The sequence below is a fragment of the Erythrolamprus reginae genome, chromosome 10, assembly GCF_031021105.1.
Source record: "Erythrolamprus reginae isolate rEryReg1 chromosome 10, rEryReg1.hap1, whole genome shotgun sequence".
In the NCBI taxonomy this organism is placed as follows: Eukaryota; Metazoa; Chordata; class Lepidosauria; order Squamata; family Dipsadidae; genus Erythrolamprus; species Erythrolamprus reginae.
In genome coordinates this window covers 14,040,829-14,063,622 of record NC_091959.1, presented here as the reverse complement: position 1 = coordinate 14,063,622, position 22,794 = coordinate 14,040,829, and the positions used below count along the sequence as shown (strand labels likewise).

Below are 22,794 nucleotides of genomic sequence, written 5' to 3'. Positions count from 1 at the left end.
TCATATTTTCTTCAGGGTACAAATATATATGTAGTTTCTAGAACCGCTAAGTTTATAGTCAGGGCTGTTCAGATGAGAATACATTTTATAGAACATATTGGGGTGGCATGCAAAGGAGATGAACTCACTTAAGAATATTTTATATCAGTAACTTAGATTTGTTTAATATAATCCTTTGCACGAGTTATATTCTCATGTTTTACTACTCAATTTTAGCATATTATACTGCATTTTAACTTATTATTTATTCAAATTCCCTCTATTTTAGCCAATGTTATTGTATTTTAACCAGTCACAGTTTTATGACGACCAATGTGGTCCTTTTCCTCGCTTTGATATGGTCGATTGACTAATCAAATAAAGTTGATATTGATTGATTGATATATTGAAATTTTAAGGATAAGCTATTAACCTTATTAGTTGATTTGAATTATTTTAACTATAACGAAAATGTTGAAGTAGGTGTTATAGTATAGTAGTATACTGTATTAAGAAATTTTAAGCATAAGGTTCTTTGTTTTATTAATTATTTTAATTATATTGTTAAAATGGAAATACAGGAGTAGATGTTAAATTATAGTAGTATATTACTGTAATTGTTTTAACTACAACGTTAAAATGGAAATACTGAAGTAGATGTGATATTATAGTACTATATTATGAGTTATTTTTCTGTATTGATCTAAATTATAATTAGTCTTTTTCTGTATTAGTAAGACTTCTATGCTTAGTGGAGCAATGGTAGTAGCTCCTTTAAATGTTAAATGTTGTGTGTCTTGTCTGTCATAAATATTTTTAAAAAAGAAATGCACAAGCTTGCTTTGGCTTTCAAAGTGATGTCAAGAGTGATATATATATGACATTCATTCCATTAAGCGTTCAGAAGACCCACGGACCTCCGATTCGCAGGTATCTGCCCTGACCCCCCCCCCTCTGCATTCAATGCAGTTTACTTTGTGTAAGTGACACTTACTTTGTATTTATACTGCAATTTATAAAATATCAGTGTGAACATTCATAGTTTACTTACTCTTCAAGTAAAAATCTGACATAATATTTGCAGGCTGATCTTGTTCAGAGTTTGTTTCAGACAGACTGAAAAGGTTCTCTTTATTCTTTAGGAAAAAATCCACAGTGTCCAACTGGCGGTTCTCTAAGCCAGCCTAAATATAAAAAAATGTATTTTTTATATTACATTTATACAGAGATCCGACATCAATACTTATATCTCTTTTAATTAGCACCTAGCCTGAGTGTCCAAGGGAGCATCAAGTCCTGGTATTCTCACTTCCTGATTTCTCTTCTCAGAGGCCTGGCTGTCACAACGTCAAGACAAACCTTTGTCCAATCACACAGGATTTTTTCCTGCAGTAGCTGAGCTCTCTTTCTCTGCATACAAACTCCTTAACGTGAATATGATCTATTCTAAGGACTTATATCTCTTTTAATTAGCACCTAGCCTGAGTGTCCAAGGGAGCATCAAGTTAACATATTTGTTCCGTATATAATATATTTGAGCAAGCCAAAATAAGTGCTAGGTGATATTTATTTATTTTATTTATTTATTCGATTTTTATGCTGCCCTTCTCCTTAGACTCAGGGCAGCTTACAACATGTTAGCAATAGCACTTTTTAACAGAGCCAGCATATTGCCCCCACAATCCGGGTCTTCATTTTACCCATCTCGGAAGGATGGAAGGCTGAATCAACCTTGAGCTGGTGATGAGATTTGAACCGCTGATCTACAGATCTACAGTCAGCTTCAGTGGCCTGCAGTACAGCACTCTACCTGCTGCGCCACCCCGGCTCTATATATGTTAATTACAGCTTACTTTTACATAGACTTGTAACTAACATTGACAGTCAATATTTCTTTGTAATATAGAGCAAAGGACCAGTGATCTACATAAGATTCAGGATTTTTTAAAGATAATAAATGACAGACGAAATATGCAGATGGCACTAAAATACACGTGGTAATACAGTAATCCCTTGCTACTTTGCGGTTCATCTTTTGCGGATTCGCTATTTCGCGGGTTTTCAAAGGGGGCTTAAATCCATTAAACCCATTGAAAATTCTAAACCCATTAAAAATTCGTAAAATTCTTCTACAGTACTACTGCGCTCTATTAAAGAAGCTGGTAGGATATCACATGTAGTTCCATCTGAGAAATATTATAGAATGACTGTTTAATGCAAAGGGTGGGTTTTAAAAGTCCAAATGCTCGTTAAATACATAAGAAAACATCTTTCCTCTACTTCACGGGAATTAATTTTTTACGGGTGGTCTTGGAATGCATCCCGCGTGAAAAATGAGGGGCTACAGTGTTCCCTTGATTTTTGCGGGTTCAAACTTCGCGAAAAGTCTATATCACGGTTTTTCAAAAATATTAATTAAAAAATACTTTACTGGTTTTTTCCCTATACCACGGTTTTTCCCACTCGATGACGTCATATGTCATGGCCAAACTTTCGTCTGCCTTTAATAAATATTTTTTTAATAAACTTTAATAAATAAACATGGTGAGTAATAATCTGAATGGTTGCTAAGGGAATGGAAAATTGCAATTTAGGGGTTTAAAGTGTTAAGGGAAGGCTTGTGATCTTGTTCATAGCCAAAAATAGTGTATTTACTTCCGCATCTCTACTTCGCGGAAATTCGACTTTCGCGGGCGGTCTCGGAACGCATCCCCCGTGAAAAGCGAGGGAACACTGTACTGTACTTTTAAAAAAACGATCTTCATAATTTGAAGAATTGTGCTGGAATTAACCAAGTCAGTTTCTTGTCTTGTCAGCAGAAGATGTTGTCTCTCCACTAGCTGAGTACCAGAACCAGCAGAGCAAAAAGTGTGGAGGATCAACTTTCCTGCTCTAGAAGGCATGGCCAGGGCCTTGCGGCTTCAGAGGCACCAGGGAAAGAGTTGGAGTCATACAGGAAATCCTCAGCCATAGAAAGATGTTGCTACCCACAACCTTGGAAACACGCATGGCCCGGGCTTCTTTCCTTACCTCTAAGGCATGTACCGGAATCGAACACCTTCCCCACCGATTGAGGCGGCAAAGGGAATCGACAGTGCTAGCGCTTCCGTAGATGATCAGTCTGTTCAGAAATTCCTCTTGTGTAAAGCCAAAGAGGAACAAGAAGAGGCCAGAATCTAAGGATGATCACAAAAGAGAGAGGTTAGTTCCATAGTGCTCAATAATAATAATAATAATAATAATAATAATAATAATAATAAGTAACTCAATGTCGTATCGACAGTTGGTGGAACAAAGCATTGCATGGCCAGTTCTTGGAGAAGATTGAAGACAAAGTGAATAAAGAAAAGACCTGGTCATGGCTTACAAGTGGAACACTCAAAAAGGAGACAGAAGGACTAATACTGGCGGCACAAGAACAGGCCATTAGAACAAATGCTGTCAAAGCCAGAATTGAAAAATCAACAGACGATCCAAAGTGCAGACTCTGTAAAGAAACAGATGAAACAATCGATCACATACTCAGCTGCTGCAAAAAGATCGCACAGACTGACTACAAGCATAGACATGATGCTGTGGCACAGATGATCCACTGGAACTTGTGCCGGAACTACCATTTACCAGTGGCAAAGAACTGGTGGGATCATGAAGCCCAAAAAAGTGGTTGAAAATGAGCAAGCAAAACTACTGTGGGACTTCCGACTTCAGACTGACCGAATTCTGAAGCATAACACACCAGACATCGTGATGGTGGAGAAAAAGAAAGTATGGACCATCGACTTCGCAATCCCAGGAGACAGCAGAATTGAGGAGAAGCAGCTAGAGAAATTAGTGAAATACAAAGATCTAAAAATCGAGCTGCAACGACTCTGGCATAAGCCCGTGAAAGTGGTCCCAGTGGTACTTAAAAATCAAAGAAACTCACCTGAAAAGACAAGCCATAGAGGTTCCTCTCTGGTATATTCCACAAAAAAGGAGTTTCCCCCGCCAGAAGACCGCGTGATGCCCTGCGACACCAAATCCCACAGGAGCAGAGTCAGTCCTTCGCTTTCACTGGAGACAGTGAACAGCACGTGAAAGCCACTCACATGTTTACAATCAAGAGTCCCACATTCTTCTAGGTCACCTAAATGTATGTCCTTCCATCGCCTGTCCACAGGGCTTTTCTTATCTCTCCCTCTGGAGCTTGCAAGAACAAATGCTACTTCTTGAAAGAGGGACGCTGAAGAAGTGTCCAAAGCCTTGGGTTTAAGAGGCTCTAAGTGCAGAAGATGTTGATACCAAGGCAACTCAACATCGGTACACAAACGTGGAAAATAATTATGTGTGTGTGTATCACTCATGTGTGTCTTCCAGGATCTGGGAAAAAAGGAGAAAAAACATTAGAAAACATAGAAGTCTGACGGCAGAAAAAAACCTCATGGTCCATCTAGTCTGCCCTTATACTATTTCCTGTATTTTATCTTACAATGGATCTATGTTTATCCCAGGCATCTTTAAATTCAGTTACTGTGGATTTACCAACCACGTCTGCTGGAAGTTTGTTCCAAGGATCTACTACTGTGTATGCTTGCTTTTAATAATGGGTTTTTTAGTATTTTTAAAATTATTAGATTTGTTCTTACATTGTCTTTGATATTGTTGTGAGCCGCCCCGAGTCTATGGAGAGGGGCGGCATACAAATCTAATAAATAATAATAATAATAATAATAATAATAATAATAATACTCTTTCAGTCAAATAATATTTTCTCACGTTGATTTTGATCTTTCCCCCAACTAACTTCAGATTGTGTCCCCTTGTTCTTGTGTTCACTTTCCTATTAAAAACACTTCCCTCCTGAACCTTATTTAACCCTTTAACAAATTTAAATGTTTCGATCATGTCCCCCCTTTTCCTTCCGTCCTCCAGACTATACAGATTGAGTTCATTAAGTCTTTCCTGATAGGTTTTATGATTAAGACCTTCCACCATTCTTGTAGCCTGTCTTTGGACCTATTCAATTTTGTCAATATCTTTTTGTAGGTGAGGTCTCCAGAACTGAACACAGTATTCCAAATGCGGTCTCACCAGCGCTCTATATTTTCAATGATACATAAAGATGTAAGAATTGTACGTTTCGACGAAGCAAGTCTTCTCGCTACTATGAAAGTATCTTTTGCCAACTACTAACCTGTCAGTCTGAAATGAAGCTTGCAAGAACTTCATGCTGTAGCTTGAACGATTGAGGTCATCTTCATCCACCCCCTCCAACTGTTGCACGGGAAGATTTTCAAAGCTCCGCTTGCGAAACAAATGGTCAGGGTATTCTCTGGGGAGATTAAACAGATTAACAGAGTTGGTAGGGATCTTGTAGATCTTCTAGGCCCAACCCCCAACATCATTTCTGACAAACAGCAGTCCAATCTCTTCTTGAAAGTCTCAAGTGATGAGGTTTCCATAACTTCCGAAGGCAACTTCTGTTCCGTTGGTTGATTGTTCTCACTGTCAAAAAGTTCCTCCTTATTTCTAGGTTGAATCTCTCCTTGATCAGTTTCCATCCATTATTCTTTGTTTGGCCTTCTGGTGCTTTGGAAACAGCCTGACCCCCTCCACTCTGTGGCAGCCCCTCAAGTATTGGAAGATTGCTATCCTGTCTTCTCTGGTCCTTCTCTTTGCTAGACTAGCTCCTGTTCTTCAAGTTTTAGCCTTCAGTCCCCTAATCATCTTGATAGATAGATAGACAGATAGATAGATAGATAGATAGGTGGGTGGGTGGGTGGGTGGGTGGGTAGGTAGGTAGGTAGGTAGGTAGGTAGATAGATAGATAGATAGATATGGATGGGGATAGATAGATAGATAGATAGATAGATAGATAGATAGATAGATAGATAGATAGAGATGGAGATAGATAGATAGATATGGATGGAGATAGATAGATAGATAGATAGATAGATAGATAGATAGATAGATAGATAGATAGATAGATAGATATGGATAGAGATAGATAAATAGATAGATAGATAGATAGATAGATAGATAGATAGATAGATAGATAGATAGATAGATAGATAGATGGGCATGGGGGGTTATATGTGTGGTTTTCATGCTTTAATCTTTATAAACCACTCAAAATCACTCGAGTAAGATGGGTGGCCATATAAATCATCTCCATAAACAAATGTTATGCTGGAAACCAGGCAGTCTTTGAGAAAGAGTTTTCAATCATTTCAGTCCACCTACCTGAAGTACAAGTTGAGGTCCACAGCAGCCACACAACTGGAGTGGCTGACCACCACAGCCATGCTGAGATCATATGATACACTTAGCTGCACAAGAGGAAATGGCATGTCCTGGTTTCTCTCTTCTTGCCCCCGCGACTGATAGAGGGTGACACTGACGTGGGCCAAATAGGCACCATCGGCGGCACCAAATATATCTTTGTAAAAAGTTAAAGAATTTCAAAGGCTGTTGAAATAATAGTACAAAACGAAACATACCCTTCAAAGAGCATGACTATATTTGTATTTGTATTTATTAGATTTGTATGCCGCCCCTCTCCAAAGACTCGGGGCGGCTAACAACAATAAAAAAGACAATGTAAACAAATCTAACATTAAAAATAATCTAAAAAACCCCAAATTAAAGAACCAATCATACATACTTACCCACCTTTGTCGCCAGGCATGGGGGAACTGAAATACCTCCCCCAGGCATGTACAATTTATGCATGGTATGTTTGTGTGTATGTTTGCTTAGTAAATGGGTTTTTTTAAATATTTTAAATTAGATTTAGATTTGTCATGAATTGTTGTATCCTGCTGTGAGCCGCCCCGAGTCTGCAGAGAGGGACGGCATACAAATCTAAATAATAAATAAATAAATAATACAAGCATACCATGTATAAATTCTATAAGCCTAGGGAGAAGGGAAAATTTCAATTGCCCCATGCCTGACGACAGAGTGGTTTTAAAGGAGCTTGCGAAAGGCAAGGAGGGTGGGGACAACTCTGATAACTGGGGGGAGCTGGTTCCAGAGAGTCGGGGCCGCCACCGAGAAGGCTCTTCTCCTGGGTCCCGCCAAACGGCATTGTTTAGTCGACGGCACCCGGAAAAGGCCAAGTCTGTGCATTCCTTTTACTTCAGATTAAGCTTCATTGGGCAATGTCATCTTATTTTAAAAGTAAACAAGCAAGGAAATCGAGTAAGGTATAAATTCAATAGAACTTGCTGCTGGGAAAACACTATTTTTGAATAATCAATCTTTTTATGTTCTATGAAGGGAAACCAGGAAGCAGTGATTGAAGATCAATTTTCAGACAAATGACAGGGTTAGTTTGCTGAATTTCAATCTAGGGAAAGATGACACAACCGGAGTCACAACAAATCTAATTATAACAAGAAATATTATTTTCTTAACTTCTTAAGTCAAGCCTTTTAACAATTGCTGAAATAACTCTGTCCCTGCTTTCAGTGGAAACATATTAGTGGTCCATTTTTGTTGTGGTTCAGTCTGGGACCCCTCCGGGAATGGCTGACCTTCTGTCGGTTTCCAGCTCAGAGGGAGAGGCTGAGGAACAGGAGGTGCAGACTGACGAGGAAGAGGAATCCCAGGCTGGAGAAGAAGGACAGCCAGAGTCCCACCAGGGGGAGCTCTCCCCAGCAAGCAGCCTGGATTCCTTAGGGGAAAATGCTCAAGACATCATAGATATGCGACAAAGGAGAGCTAATCAGAGACGGACTCAATTGGCTAAGTATTTCCAGCATTAGAGGTCACAGCTGGGTTTGGGTGTGGTGCTCTTAGGAAAGGATAAAAGGCGGACCCACCCTTCCTGGCTTGTGGAGTTTTATCTTGGAGATTCGTGAGACCTGTCTGTGAACTTTGGTGGCTTACAATCCTGGTTTGTGCCTTGGACTATTGAAACCTTGGGGGGGGGTGGGGGGTGCCAGCAAGAAGCTTATGGTATTGACTGGACATCAGGACCCTGCTGTAACGTATTATAGCCTGTCTGTTGTGAAGACAGGTTTTCCTTTGTGCTTATTTTTTCCAGCTATAAAATACTTCTGGCTGTTTTTTCAGTTGGTGTTGAGGTCTGGGAAAACCCAGACAGAACAATTTTTAAGCCAATTAAGATGTCTAATTAGCAATTCCCATCAGAGACCTGGAAAATGAATGCAAGGATTTTAAATATTTAACTCTTCATGATTATCTATAGGCCACTGATGGGTCGCATTTATTTTATTGGTAATCCACTTATTATGGGATATACAGCATATAGAGTCCCCATCTGCTCTTCTCTGCCCTCCTCACCCACCCTGCATGAACCCTTGGGTCAAGAGGGTAGTTTTTGCATTTTTCACATTGAAGCTAGGAATTAATGTGCTAAGTCTCTAGTAGGTCAATTTTCACTCTTAGATTTCAGAATTACCCAACCTAGGATATGTTGTGGTTAGCTCTGGCCCAGCTCCTGCCCCAAGGACTGTGGATGTGGGGGAGACATCCACATGCTGCAGGCCTGTTTGGCCCCCGGTGGAATCTGATGATGAAGGCTCCTCTGACCAAGAAGACATGAGTGACAGGGAGGAGGAGAGTGGGGCAGACAGCTCAGAAGGAGATCAATGATCTAGCTCCTCCTTGGATTCAGAACAAGAGTTAATGATACAGTCACGCATGCGGAGAGCAATGCATAGGCAACAACAACTGAGAGATTATTATCAAAAAAAATGAGGCCACCTGTGGTTGGGTGGGGCTGTGGAAATTAGTGAGGCTGCTATAAATAGCAGCCTGTGGGTTTGACCATTGTGGAGGATTATATGATTGTTGTGTTTCGTGACTGCTTTACTGACTTTGACTTTTTGTGTGCTGATTTTTCCCCGCTTTGAAACTAAACCAGAGCAAAGTGTGTTTCACTTTGTGAAAGAAGAAGGGCTGTGAATTGCCTCACAGCTGCAAGCTAAGTATCACAGAACTGATAAGGGACTTGTACAAATTACCAGTTTGTTTGGAGACAAGTGCTCTTTGCTATACAAAAAGAGGGCTTGGTTTAAGTGAATTTTCATTATAAAGAACATAGTTTTGAATTTTCAAACGTGTGTGTGTCTGAAATTTGTACCTGTGAATTTTTGGGAGGATTCTACCAGAGAGCCCGACAGAACATTATCCAACCTAGGACAATCCTTGGAAGCTCATCCAACACCAGCTTTATATTAAAGGATACGTATCCATCCGGTCTCATCCAACAAGAAGAGGATACCTCTGCAAAAAGTAACATTCACTGTCCTTTCCAAAGTCTGTGGGGGCAAATCAAGTCCAAAGCAGCTTTCCACCTCTTCCCCCAGTTCTCCTCCAGGAAAAATCAGATGTGCAATCACAACATTGTTGAGCAACAGTATAGCTCTGCCATTTTTAAAAGACAGCACTTGCAAGGAGGAAATGGATTGTAAGCCTGTAAAAGAGGACATAAGGAATTTTTTTAATATTTTGTAAAGGACAAATAACATTCAGAGAAATGCTGATTTAAAAAACCTACATTCAACTAGATTGCTAACCCAGCACTTGGAGAATTTCCATCTTCATAAATATTTTATTTATTTTATTTATTTGTTTTGTCAAGTATGCATTGGTGATATACAAAGATATAATATTATTATTATTATTATTATTATTTATTTGATATGTATGCCGCCCCTCTCCGCAGACTCGGGGCGGCTCACAACAGTGATAAAAACAGTATACAATGACAAATCTAATATTAAAAGTCTATATTAATAAATCTAACGTTAAAAGTCTAAAAAACCCCATTGTTTAAAAGTCATACGTACAACATACCATCCATAATGGATGGAATGATTGTGTTGCATGGTTTTAATCTTGGGTTTTAAATGTTTTTTAATATTCAATTTGCTATATTGTGTTATTTTGTTGTGAGCCGCTCCGAGTATACGGAAAGGAGCGGCATACAAATCTAATAAATAATAATAATAATAATAATAATAATAATAATAATAATAATAATAATAATTATTATTATTATTATTGACCACCATCTCTCGGCGGTGGCCAGGGGGACCTTTGCTCAGGTTCACCTAGTGTACAAACTGCGGCACTATTTGGACCAAGAGACTCCACTCATAGTCACTCAGGCCCTCATCACCTCCCATCTTGATTATTGCACTATACTCTACATGGGGCTACCCTTGAAGTGTGTTCGGAGACTCCAACTTGTCCAGAATGCAGCCGCGCGAATTGTCATGGGTGCATCTTGGTACACCTATATAACACCTATACTCTGTGAGCTGTACTGGCTTCCTATTAGTCTCCGGGCACAATTCAAGGTGTTGGTTATTACCTCTAAAGCCCTATATGTCTTAGGGCCAGATTATCTACGGGACCGCTCTTGCCACATACCTCCCAGAGACCAATTAGAGCACACAGATTTGGCCTCCTCCAGGTCCTGTCAACTAAGCAGTGCAAGTTGGTGGGGCTGCGGGGCCTTCTCTGTTGCCGCCCCAGCTCTATGGAATCAACTCCCCCCGCCATGTCCGTACTGCTCCCACCCTGCTGGCTTTTCATAAGGCCACAAAGACCTGGCTATGCCGGCAGACCTGGGGGCCCTAAGTCAACAACTAGCTTGACCACGTGCTCCCACCCTGCTGGCTTTTCATAAGGCCACAAAGACCTGGCTATGCCGGCAGGCCTGGGGGCCCTAAGTCAACAACTAGCTTGACCATGTGTATGAATCTGTACGAATGGCAAGTACACGTGTTGATGAGTTGTTCTACTATGAGTTTTAATTAGGGTTTTAGAACTTAGATTGTTTTTTTCTTGACTTCTTTTTATTGTTGTTTGTAATTTATGTTGCTGTAAGCTGCCCTGAGTCCTTCAAGATTGGGCGGAATAGAAGTCAAATAGATAGATAGATAGATAGATAGATAGATAGATAGATAGATAGATAGATAGATAGATAGACAGACAGACAGACAGACAGACAGACAGACAGACAGACAGACAGACAGACAGACAGATAGATAAATTATTAGATTTGTATGCCGCCCCTTGTTTAATGTTTTATATGTAACTAGGTAAGCCATTGTGAGTCCAAGTCAGCACAGAATTAATCATCCACAGTAAGTGTTCCACTATCAAAGAAACAACTAAACCTCTTAAAAAGAAAAGCTGTGTTAAGAACATTATCCAGATGAGCACAAATACACAGCTGCTACACAGAAACAAAAGAAGAAGAAGAAGAAGAAGAAGAAGAAGAAGAAGAAGATGAAGAAGAAGAAGAAGAAGAAGAAGAAGAAGAAGAAGAAGAAGAAGAAGAAGAAGAAAGCAGACCACTATACAAAACCTTCCATTCAAATGGATACTCTTTGGATGAAAATTGGTGGAACCTAATTAGTAACCTTTGGACAACCATAGGGTGTGTTTATCCAGAAAAGCTCCGGGGCAAAGGGGAAGGCTAAAGTTCACAGGAGCTTGTGGGCTCAGCAAGGCCGGTCCTTGAGCATCTGAAGGCCAGCCAAGACCGGGAATGTCTGCAAAGACCACCAGGCCCCGACAATTCCTCCTTGGAGAGAGATGCATCGGAGCTCAGAGAAAGATGGAGGGGCCTGAATACAGCCAAAACCACACTACCCCCCTGGAGAAGCCCAGAGACCACCCTTCCTCATTCGGATGGCAGGAGAGACTCGCCTGCCTTCCAGGGGGCCACCAGGGTCCGCAGCCGCTCTTCGGAGACGCTACGCAGGAGGGTGGCACCCCACCGCCCAGACTCCGGTGCCACTTGGTAGAGGAAAAGCCCCCGGCTCTCGGCGACGGCTAGCAGCTGACCCTGCCCCGCCGGATCCTCCGCCTCGCTATTTCCCCACACGAAGCTGCAAGAGTTACAAGAGTTAATAATAATAATAATAACAACAACAACAATAATAATAATAAGCAGCAGCAGCTAGAGAAATTTGCAAAATACGAATATCTGAAATTGGAGGTGCAACGATTCTGGCATAAGCCAGTGAAATTGGTCCCAGTGGCAAAGGATCTCAGCGGTCATTTGAAAAACCATCAGAATTGACAAAATCTCCATCTGTCAATTGCAAAAGGACGCTTTGGGATTGGCATACATAATTCGCTGCTACATCACGCAGTCCTAGGTGCTTGGGAAGAGCCCGACTGGTGATGAAATACGAAATCCAGCATAGTGATGTCATTTGCTGTGTTGTATTGTTATAACAACAACAGAGTTGGAAGGGACCTTGGGAGGTCTTCTAGTCCAACCCCCTGCTTAGGCAGAAAACCCTACACTACTTCAGACAAATGGTTAAAAACTTCCAGTGTTGGAGCATTCACAACTTCTGGAGGCAAGCTGTTGTAACTGTCATGAAATTTCTCCTTAGTTCTAAGTTACTTCTCTCTTTGTTTGGTTTCTACCCATTGTTTCTTGTTCTACCCTCAGGTGCTTTGGAGAATAGGTTGACTCCTTCTTTGTGGCAACCCCTGAGATACTGGAAGACTGCTATTGTGTCTCCCCTGGTCCTTCTTTTCATTAAACTAGCTGTGCCCAGTTCCTGCAACCGTTCTTCCTATGTTTTAGCCTCCAGGCCCTTAATCATCTTTGTTGCTCTTCTCTGCACTCTTTCTAGTCTCAATATCCTTTTTTATATTATGTATTTTATATTATTTTTGCCTTATTCATTATAGCCTCTCAATTATAATAACAACAGAGCTGGAAGGGACCTTGGAAGTCTTCTAGTCCAACCCCCTGCTTAGGCAGGCAATCCTACATAATACTTCAGACAAATGGTAATCCAAAATCTACTGTTGGAGCATTCACAACTTCTGGAGGCAAGCTGTTCCCCTGGTTAATTGTTCTGTCAGGAAATTTCTCCTTAGTTCTAAGTTGCTACTCTCCTTGTTTAGTTTCCACCCATTGCTTTTTGTTCTACCCTCAGGGGTTTTGGAGAATAGCTTGACTCTTTCTTTGGGGCAACCCTGAGATACTAGAAGGCTGCTATCAGAGTTGGGCCTCCCCTCCGCATCGGCGGTCACGAGGTGGGAGGGCAACCGGGCTGGACTCTTCCTGAGGAGGCGAGGGGACCCTTGCCCGCCCTCCCCGTCCGCTTACTCTGCCCAAGCGCCCGGTAGCGAGACGCCGGGCAGCCGCGCCGAGGACAGCCCGGACAGACGCAGCTCCCCCGGCCCGGCCGCGGCCAGCGCGTCCCGGCCACGGCTGAGCTTGGCCCGCAGGGGGCCGGCCGGGAGGTCCGCAGACGGCGTCGGTGGCACCAACAACACCCGCAGCGCCTCCGCCATCCCCACACTGAGCTGCAGGGACGCGCCAGGCCTGCCGGAGGTTGTAGTCCTCCGCCGCGACTTCCGGGCTCCGGGGCCCACCGCGCAGCCGCCGCCCCACCGCCGCCGGAAGCACGGGCGCCGACTTCCGCCCTCTTCGTATGGAGGCCTCTCTGCCGCCGACGGCTGCCCTGCCGAGGAAGCCCCGGGGCGGCGATGCTGGCGCTGGGGCTGCTGTGGCGGGCGCTCGGTAGCGCGGGCTATGCGGACGCGGCGCCTGGGCCCGGGGGCGAGAGCGGGCGAGCCGCCGCCGTCATGACGCAGGAGCAGGAGCGGGCGCTGGAGGTCTACGGTCGGTGCCGCGGGCGGGGCGGGGGTGGCCGGCGGAAGGGCCGCGGGGAATCCGTCCCGCTCAGCCCGCGCGCCTCTCTCCTCTCAAGACTGATTCCCTCAAGACAGTCAGACTATTAACTAAGTTTGAACTCCTATTACTCCTACTAATTCCTTGTGTGCACAATCACACTTGGCCAATAAAAGAATTCTATTCTAATATGCTTTAGCTACCAATCCACAAATTATCTTTGGTGCTCTCCTCTGTACTCTAGTGTCTCAACATCTTTTTTTGGGTTCTAATGACCAGAACTGGACACAGTATTCCAAATGTAGTATTACAAGGGCAGTATGGTGGTACTACTACTTCATGTGATCTTATTACTAGCCTTCTACTGATATACCTAGGATTGTGATGGTGAACGTTTTTTTCCTCTGGTGCCGAAAGAACATGTGTGCACGCTATCACGCAAGCACAAGTGCCCACACCCATTATCTAATGCCTGGGAAGGGCAAAAATATCTTCCCCCACCTCCTGGAGGCCCTTTGGAGGCCAGAAATGGCTTGTTTCCCAACTTCTGGTGGACCCAGTAGGCTTGAGTTTCGCCCTCCCCAGGCTCCAAAGGCTGGAGCCGGGGAAGAGTAAAAAACCCCTTTCCCATCCCCCTGAAGCCAAAAATGCCCTCCCAGAGCCTCTGAACCAAAAATCAGCTGGCTGGCACATTGGAGCTGAGGTAGGGCAATGGCTCATGTGCCAGCAGACATGGCTTCGTATGCCACCTGTAGTACACATGCTATAGATTTGCCATCACTGACCTATGATAACACTGGCTTTTTTGGCCTAGTAGTTGTTCACTAGGACTACTAGATCTCGCTCATAGTTACTGCTGTTGAGCTAGTACCTCCTATTCTATACCTGTGGATTTGGGTTTTCTTGCCCAAGTGCAATATCTTGTTTTTCTTACTACTGAACTGCATTTTGTTGGAGAGGATCCAGTATTCTAATCCATCAAGACCTTTCTGGATCTTTTAAGCATTGGTTATTCCATCCAGCTTGGTGTTTTCTGCAAATCTGATGAATTCCCCTCCTATTATCTCTTCAACTAAATCATGTAGATCCTTGGAACAAACTTCCAGCAGACATGGTAGATAAATCCACAGTAACTGAATTTAAACATGCCTGGGATAAACATATCCATCCTAAGATAAAATACAGAAAATAGTATAAGGGCAGACTAGATGGACCATGAGGTCTTTTTCTGCCATCAGTCTTCTATGTTTCTATGAATGAAGATGTTGAAGACTACTGGGCCTATGACAGAACCTCAGGGCAGTGTTTTTCAACCAGTGTGCCGCGGCACACTAGTGTGCCGTGAGACATGGTCAGGTGTGCCACGAAGCTCAGAGAGAGAAAGAAAACGAGAGAGAGAGAAAGAAAGAGAGAGAGAGAGAAAGAAAAAGCAAGAGGGAGAAAGGAAGCAAGAGAGAGAGAAAGAAAACAAGAGAGAGAAAGAGAGAAAGAGAAAGAAAGCAAGAGAGAGAGAAAGAGAACAAGAGAGAAAGAAAGCAAGAGAGAGAGAGCAAGAGAAAGAAAGAAAAAGAACGAAAGAGAGAGAGAGAGAGAAAGAAGGTGGGAGAGAGAAAGACAGGGAGGGAGGGAGAGATTAAGAGAGCAAAAAAGAAGAAGGAAGGGAGAAAGAAAGAGGGATGGGGAGAGAGAGAAAAAAGAGAAAGGGAGAGAAAGAGGGAAGGAGAGGTAAATAGAGCAAAAGGGAGGAAGAGAGAGAGAGAGATAATTTTTTTGTCCAAACTTTTTTTAGTTGGCCCCCCCTCAATGTGCCCCATGGTTTTGTAAATGTAAAAAATGTGCTGCGGCTCAAAAAAGGTTGAAAATCACTGCCTCAGGGTACCCCACTCAATGTTTCCCTCCATGTAGATGTAGTTCCATTGAGGACTATACGTTGAGTGCTGCTGATCAGACAGTTACTTGTGTGTGCAACCACACTTGGCCAATAAAGAATTTTATTCTATTCTTTGCCCCGCACAGACCTCATCCGCAACATCCGCGACCCCGAGAAGCCAAACACGCTGGAGGAGCTGGAGGTGGTGAGCGAGAGCTGCGTGGAGGTGGCCGAGATCGGGCTGGGCGTGAGTCTCATCACCATCCGCTTCACGCCCACCGTGCCCCACTGCTCGCTGGCCACGCTCATCGGTAGGGCCCCCACAGAGGGCTACCCCCTCCGGCTCTTGGAGGGCTCTGGTCAGCCGGCTGGGGGGTCTGAAGCATCCCGGGCACCTTCACTGGCCAAGGCTAGAGCTAACCGGGAGGCCTTTCTAAACCTGCATTAAATCCTAATTTATCATGAAACTATAATAAGGGTTTTGTGCTGCCCTTGATGCAGAGGTGGCTGCTAAGGTGGAACGGTGACGTGTGCCCCCCACCTGGGCTCTGAGTGCTAACAGAGTCCAGTGCAATTCTGCTACTGCACTTTGGCCACATGTCCGCACACGATTTTGCTACCTGCCCAGGTACAGTAGCAGAATTGCGCTGGACTCCGCTAACACTCAAAGCCATGCACCTGCGTGTCCGTGCACGATTTTGCTACCTGCCCAGGTACAGTAGCAGAATTGCGCTGGACTCCGCTAACACTCAAGCCATGCACCTGCGTGTCTGTGCACGATTTTGCTACCTGCCCAGGTACAGTAGCAGATTTTGCACTGGAGTCCAGTAGCACTCAGAGCCACGGGCGCACCTGCGTGTCCGCACACAATTTCACTATCTGCCCAAGTACAGTAGCAGAATTGCGCTGGACTCCGCTAGCACTCAGAGCCTCGGGGGTGAGCACACATCACCGTTCCACCTTAGCAGCCCACTTCTGCCTTAACGCCATTCTTTCATGCTTTTATAATCATAATTTTTATAATTCACAATCTGTGGGAAGATTTCTTGCCTCAGGAGGTCCTAATTTTAATCAACGCGGCCGCTTGCAAGCATTGTAGGTCAGGGCTCTTGCCTTTGTTCTCTAGCACAGGGTTTCCCAACCTTGGCAGCTTGAAGATACTCCCAGAATTCCCCAGCCAGCGAATGCTGGCTGGGGAATTCTGGGAGTTGAAGTCCAAATACCTTCAAGTTGCCAAGGTTGGGAAACACTGCTCTAGCACAGTGATTTTCAACCTTTCTTGAGCCGCGGCACATTTTTTACATTTACGAAACCCTGGGGCACATTGAGTGGGGGGAGGGGGGGCTGCTAAAAAAAGTTTGGACAAAAAAATTCTCTCTCTTCCTCCCTTTCGCTCTATTTCTCTCTCCCTCCCTCTTTCTCCATCTTTCTCTCTCTCTCCATCCCTCTTTCTTTCTCTTCCTTCCTTCCTCTCTTTTTTGCTCTCTTTCTCTCTCCCTCCCTACCTCCCTCTATGTCTTTCTCTCTCTCTCCTTCCCTCCCTCTTTCTCTTTCTCTTGCTTTCTCTCTCTCTTGCTCTCTTTCTCTCTTGCTTTCTTTTTCTTGTTCTCTTTCTCTCTTGCTTTCTCTCTTCTTCCTCGCTCGCTCGCTCACTTTCTCTTTCTTTCTTTCTCTCTCTCTTGCTTTCTTTCTCTCTTTCTCTCTCTCCCTTTCTTTCTCTGAGGTTCGCGGCACACCTGACCTTGTCTCGTGGCACACTGGTTGAAAAACACTGCTCTAGCACTTCCTTGGCACTCGGGTGAAGGGCTTTCTAGGTAAACATTTGCTTCCCCTGTTCGCTGGAGGTAGCCCAGGTGACCTCGAGAGAGGCTCTTATCTAAGTGAAAAACATTTCAGTGGGTTGGAAACGGCTGCTGTTCCATGTTATTTGGCGCCTGATAAAAACTGTACTTTTGGGCAAATGTACAGTTTATCTTTTTTGAACAAAAGAAAGCAGGTTCTCCCCAAATGTTTGCTAAGCCAGGGTGCCAAAGGTTAGACCAGACTTTCCCCTGCATTGCTTCTGGTCAGTTGCTGTTCTGATAATTAAGAAACAAGACGAGTCTTACATTTGAAAAACAAACTGAAGTATTTTTCATGAAAATTTAGGACTGTGTTTGAGGATCAAACTTCAGCGATGTTTGCCTTTCAAGTACAAGGTAGGTTGCTTGTGTTTTTCTCTACATCCGTGAGATAGATTCTCCTGGAAGACCTTTGTTGATTGATGGCACTACGTAGTCTATATAAGAATAGCATGTTAGCAAGCAACATGTCCTCACCCCACAGGAAAGCGATTCTTTGCAAGAAGGGAGAAACGGAGAGACCTAAGGTGATTCTAGTGAGCCATCATTGATAGGCACACTACATAGAAGTCATTCCCAGATGGTAGCCTGGGATCTGTCTGTCTTATATGTCTAACTCGGGACAGCAACACTCAAAGAGCCACAAAGGTCCTAACCAGAAGCCCCCTGTTCAATTTGGAGCCAACCCAAAGTCCGGTTCACCCACCCTAGTTTCCTCCTAGTGCTGCATCCTTTTTCTTCTCCCTGTCCTAACTGAAAGCTTATCAAATTCTTCACCAGCACATTGTCCTGTCTGTCAAAGGGTACTTCTGGCATGGAAGCACATAAGACAATTCTAAGATTAAATAGGTGTTTAACAAGTTTGTATTTATTAGTTTTCAGTTCAAATTTGGTTTTAAAGGCCTTTAAAAAGGGAAGGAAGAAATTGCATAATTACCATACTCATTCAGATATGTAACCATTATAGTACACATGAAAAGGAAATCTCTTGCTTTTAAAGCAGAAATGTTGGGGAGGTAATTTATTCAGCATGGTTGAATGCAAAAATTCTTCATGGAACTCCAGATCGTGCAGAATGCAGCTGCGAGAGCAATCATGGGCTTCGCTAAGTATGCCCATGTTACTCCAACACTCCGCAGTCTGCATTGGTTGCGGATCAGTTTCCGGTCACAATTCAAAGTGTTGGTTATGACCTATAAAGCCCTTCATGGTACCGGACCAGAATATCTCCGGGACCTCCTTTTGCCGCACGAATCCCAGTGACCGGTTAGGTCCCACAGAGTTGGCCTTCTCCGGGTCCCGTCGACTAAACAATGTCGTCTGGCGGGACCCAGGGGAAGAGCCTTCTCTGTGGTGGCTCCGACCCTCTGGAACCAGCCCCCCCCCCCAGAGATTAGGATTGCCTCCACCCTCCTTGCCTTTCGTAAACTCCTTAAAACCCACCTCTGCCGTCAGGCATGAGGGAATTGAAACATCTCCCCATTGCCCATGTAGTTTTGGTCTATGATTGATTGTGTGCTTGTTTTTATATATACAGTGTTCCCTCAATTTCCGCGGGGGATGCGTTCCGAGACCGCCCGCGAAAGTCAAATTTCCGCAAAGTAGAGATGCGGAAGTAAATACACCATTTTTGGCTATGGACAGTATCACAAGCCATCCCTTAACACTTTAAACCCCTAAATTACCACTTCCCATTCCCTTAACAACCATTTACTCACCATTATTACTGGTACTCACCATTGAATAAGACACTTAGTGATCCTGATATTTATAAACATAATTATTTATGTTGTTTTTTTTTGTTATTTATTTGCAAAAATTATTAGTTTGGCGAAGTATGACATCATCAGATGGGAAAAACCGTGGTATAGGAAAAGAACCGCGAAGTATTTTTTAATTAATATTTTTTGAAAAACCGTGGTATAGGGTATTCGCGAAGTTCGAACCCGCGAAAATCGAGGGAACACTGTATATATATATATTGGGGTTGCTTTTATGAACTTTTAAAACTTAAAACTGTAATTTAGATGGCTAAATATTAGATTTGTTACTATGTACTGTTTTTGCCATTGTTGTGAGCCGCCCCGAGTCTGCGGAGAGGGGCGGCATATAAATCCAATAAATCTAATCTAATCTAAGTGTTTCTAAGCTGATATTTTTCTATCTCGTCTAGCTGGAAATCTACATATCGGAGGGAGCGCATTCTATTGAGGAAGATAGTAAGTATACCTTCAGTTGTGCTAAATGTGAAATATTGCTAATGGGGGGGGAAGTGTTTAAACCTGACCCCCTCCATTTCCTCCCACAGTGAAAACCCAGAGGTGGTTTTTAACTGAGAAGGTCCATGCTTGGGGGTGGCTAAGGGTAGAGTGGTCTCCCTGGTCGTCTGCACCAAAGATTGCCTATAGATCATTATTAGAAGAGGATTACACTGTTAGAGATTAGACCAGCATCGCAGGGAACCTTCTGAAGTCAGGACCTCCAAGTTGGCCCTTAGAAGAAAGTTTCCTAAAACAAACATATTCTAACTAATTCTATTATAACACATTATGTTTGTTTTAGAAATATATTAGAATTAGTTTATATATGAAGAACTATTATGAGAAGAATTTTAGATTTATATTAGAATTAGTTTATATATGAAGAACTATTATGAGAAGTTTAACAAATTATTTCTTAACATTTACAATAATGAATTGAATTTTAAATATGTATTCTTTTTTCTGTATTGAAATTTATACTTTTGAGATAAGCGGGGAAAATACAACCCCACTTTTATGTTAAATGTATGTGTGTCAGTTTGTCTATTTTATGAAAAAATCAATAAAATTTATGTTTTTTAAAAAGAAGAAGAAAGTTTCCTGGGGGAGCAGGGCAGGTAGGATTTCCACCAGGTAGGAGCTGATGCATCTAAGTCAGTGATGGCGAACCTTTTTCAGTTCACATGCCAAAGATGGGCGTTGTCTTTGTGCCCACATCCATAATTCCATGCCCCCCCCCAGCGCATGCATGTATGACCCACCCCCTCCTGGCACGCGATGGCACACCCATTTTTCACTGTCCCTAGGCTCCAGACCCTTTCTAGAAGCCTGGGGAGGGCAAAAATGACCTCCCCTCCCCCCTCCCAGAGGCCAGTAAATAGCCCAACTTGAAATGGCCCGTTTCCAGCCTCTGGAGGACCACTGAGGGAGGGAGGCTGTTTTTGCCCTCCCCAGGCTCCTAGAAATTTACTTACTTACTTACTTACTTACTTACTTACTTACTTACTTACTTACTTACTTACTTACTTACTTACTTACTTATTGGATTTGTATGCCGCCCCTCTCCGCAGAGACAGTATATAACAATAATCCAATACTAAATACAGTTAAAAACCCATGCATAAAATCGTAAAGGCCCAGGGGGAAAGTGTATCTCAGTTTCCCCATGCCTGGCGGCAGAGGTGGGTTTTAAGCAGCTTACGAAAGGCAAGGAGGGTGGGGGCAATTCTAATCTCTGGGGGGAGTTGGTTCCAGAGGGCCGGGGCCGCCACAGAGAAGGCTCTTCCCCTGGGTCCTGCCAAGCGACATTGTTTGGTTGACGGGACCCGGAGAAGACCCACTCTGTGGGACCTAACTGGTCGCTGGGATTCGTGCAGAAGAAGGCGGTCCCTGAGATAGTCTGGTCCGGTGCCATGAAGGGCTTTATAGGTCATAACCAACACTTTGAATTGTGACCGGAAAGTGATCGGCAACCAATGTAGACTGCGGAGTGTTGGTGTAACATGGGCATATTTAGGGAAGCCCATGATTGCTCTCGCAGCTGCATTCTGCATGATCTGAAGTTTCCGAACACTTTTCAAAGGTAGCCCCATGTAGAGAGCGTTACAGTAGTCGAGCCTCGAGGTGATGAGGGCATGAGTGACTGTGAGCAGTGACTCCCGGTCCAAATAGGGCCGCAACTGGTGCACCAGGCGAACCTGGGCAAACGCCCCCCTCGCCACAGCTGAAAGGTCTTTCAGGAAATGCCCAGGAACTTGGGGACAGTAAAAAACGGGCCTTTCCCACCCCCTCCAGAAGGCCCCAAAATCAGCTGGCCAGTACGTGCATATGCCCAATGATATGACACGCGTGCCATGGGTTCGCCGTCACTGACATGATACTTGCAGCCATAATTTTTCATTTAGAGGAAGGTTGATGAATAAACCAGGCAGTCCCTCTTGATCCCAACTGCTTAAAGATGTTTCTCTTCTCATCCAAGTTCTTATTTAAGCACCTTTGGCAAAACCATGGCTTGGATGATTGAGAATCTCCATAAACACTTTACCTTAGGGTGAGGCATATTGCAGTGGCTTTGATGGTAAATTTGCTTGGTTTCCAGTCAAAAGCTTCTTGAGAATTTTTCCATTGTGTTACAGTCAACAAACAAATCAACGATAAAGAGAGAGTCGCAGCAGCAATGGAAAATCCCAGCTTGCGGGAAATTGTGGACCAGTGTGTGCTGGACCCCGACTGACTTGGAATATCTACCTCCTTTGTATCAACTTCTTTCTAATAACCTTCTCTTGAATTTAATACTAAACATTTTTAAAAGCATCATTTTGAGAGCATCCAATTAATTGCAAACAAGAGTGAGCAGACCTGATCAACCTCAGATGAACTGTATTGAATGAAAAAGTAATATTCTCTTAAAGTTGATATTTGTAAATGTGAATAATTTTTATTGCCAGCTTGTGAAAAAGAGATTGGACAACTAGTCTGGAATGATATAAGGGGGTTAGATTAGAAGACCTTCAAGGTCCCTTCCAACCCTTCTGTGTTTTATGAATGTGCGTTGTAATTTTTAAAATGTGATTTTTGGATGATTTTGCTACTTCCCTAACGGGAGTATATGTAAATAGCTGCTCTGTTAAGGTGAATAAAATACGGAATTGTTGAGAAAATGTTTTTGATATCATTGCATTTTTCCTATGAAGGAGAGTATCGTACTGGCAGTTCTGTGTTAGCAAAAACTTCAGAAGAGAAGGATTTAGGGGTAGTGATTTCTGACAGTCTCAAAATGGGTGAACAGTGCAGTCAGGCGGTAGGGAAAGCAAGTAGGATGCTTGGCTGCATAGCTAAAGGTATAACAAGCAGGAAGAGGGAGATTATGATCCCGCTATATAGAATGCTGGTGAGACCACATTTGGAACACTGTGTTCAGTTCTGGAGACCTCACCTACAAAAAGATATTGACAAAATTGAACGGGTCCAAAGACGGGCTACAAGAATGGTGGAAGATCTTAAGCATAAAACGTATCAGGAAAGACTTCATGAACTCAATCTGTATAGTCTGGAGGACAGAAGGAAAAGGGCAGACATGATCGAAATATTTAAATATGTTAAAGGGTTAATTAAGGTCCAGGAAGGAAGTGTTTTTAATAGGCAAGTGAACACAAGAACAAGGGGACACAATCTGAAGTTAGTTGGGGGAAAGATCAAAAGCAACATGAGAAAATA

General features: G+C 43.2%; 2 protein-coding genes across 3 annotated transcripts in view; one reads left to right on the top strand and one right to left on the bottom strand.

The window, feature by feature from the left end:
* Nucleotides 1-13,323, bottom strand: part of SPG11 (SPG11 vesicle trafficking associated, spatacsin) — a 65,667-nt gene extending 52,344 nt beyond the window's left edge. Inside the window, exons 1-8 of one of the 2 annotated variants that reach the window (XM_070763025.1) lie at nt 13,079-13,323; nt 11,653-11,834; nt 9,176-9,403; nt 6,202-6,397; nt 5,153-5,290; nt 3,905-4,338; nt 3,010-3,155; nt 1,031-1,163 (exon numbers count right to left, since the gene is read on the bottom strand). In XM_070763025.1, coding sequence (XP_070619126.1) covers nt 1,031-1,163; nt 3,010-3,155; nt 3,905-4,338; nt 5,153-5,290; nt 6,202-6,397; nt 9,176-9,403; nt 11,653-11,834; nt 13,079-13,266 — 1,645 coding nt within the window. In that variant the 5' untranslated portion in view covers nt 13,267-13,323. The remainder of the gene's footprint in view (nt 1-1,030; nt 1,164-3,009; nt 3,156-3,904; nt 4,339-5,152; nt 5,291-6,201; nt 6,398-9,175; nt 9,404-11,652; nt 11,835-13,078) is intronic. The other variant, XM_070763023.1, reaches the window with a different exon arrangement.
* Nucleotides 12,997-22,238, top strand: CIAO2A (cytosolic iron-sulfur assembly component 2A). The gene is made up of 5 exons (XM_070763029.1): nt 12,997-13,597; nt 15,623-15,787; nt 17,625-17,674; nt 19,491-19,536; nt 21,714-22,238. Exons 1-5 carry the CDS (start codon nt 13,462-13,464, stop codon nt 21,809-21,811), a joined length of 495 nt encoding a protein of 164 aa, XP_070619130.1. The 5' UTR covers nt 12,997-13,461; the 3' UTR covers nt 21,812-22,238.
* Nucleotides 22,239-22,794: the final 556 nt, after the last annotated feature.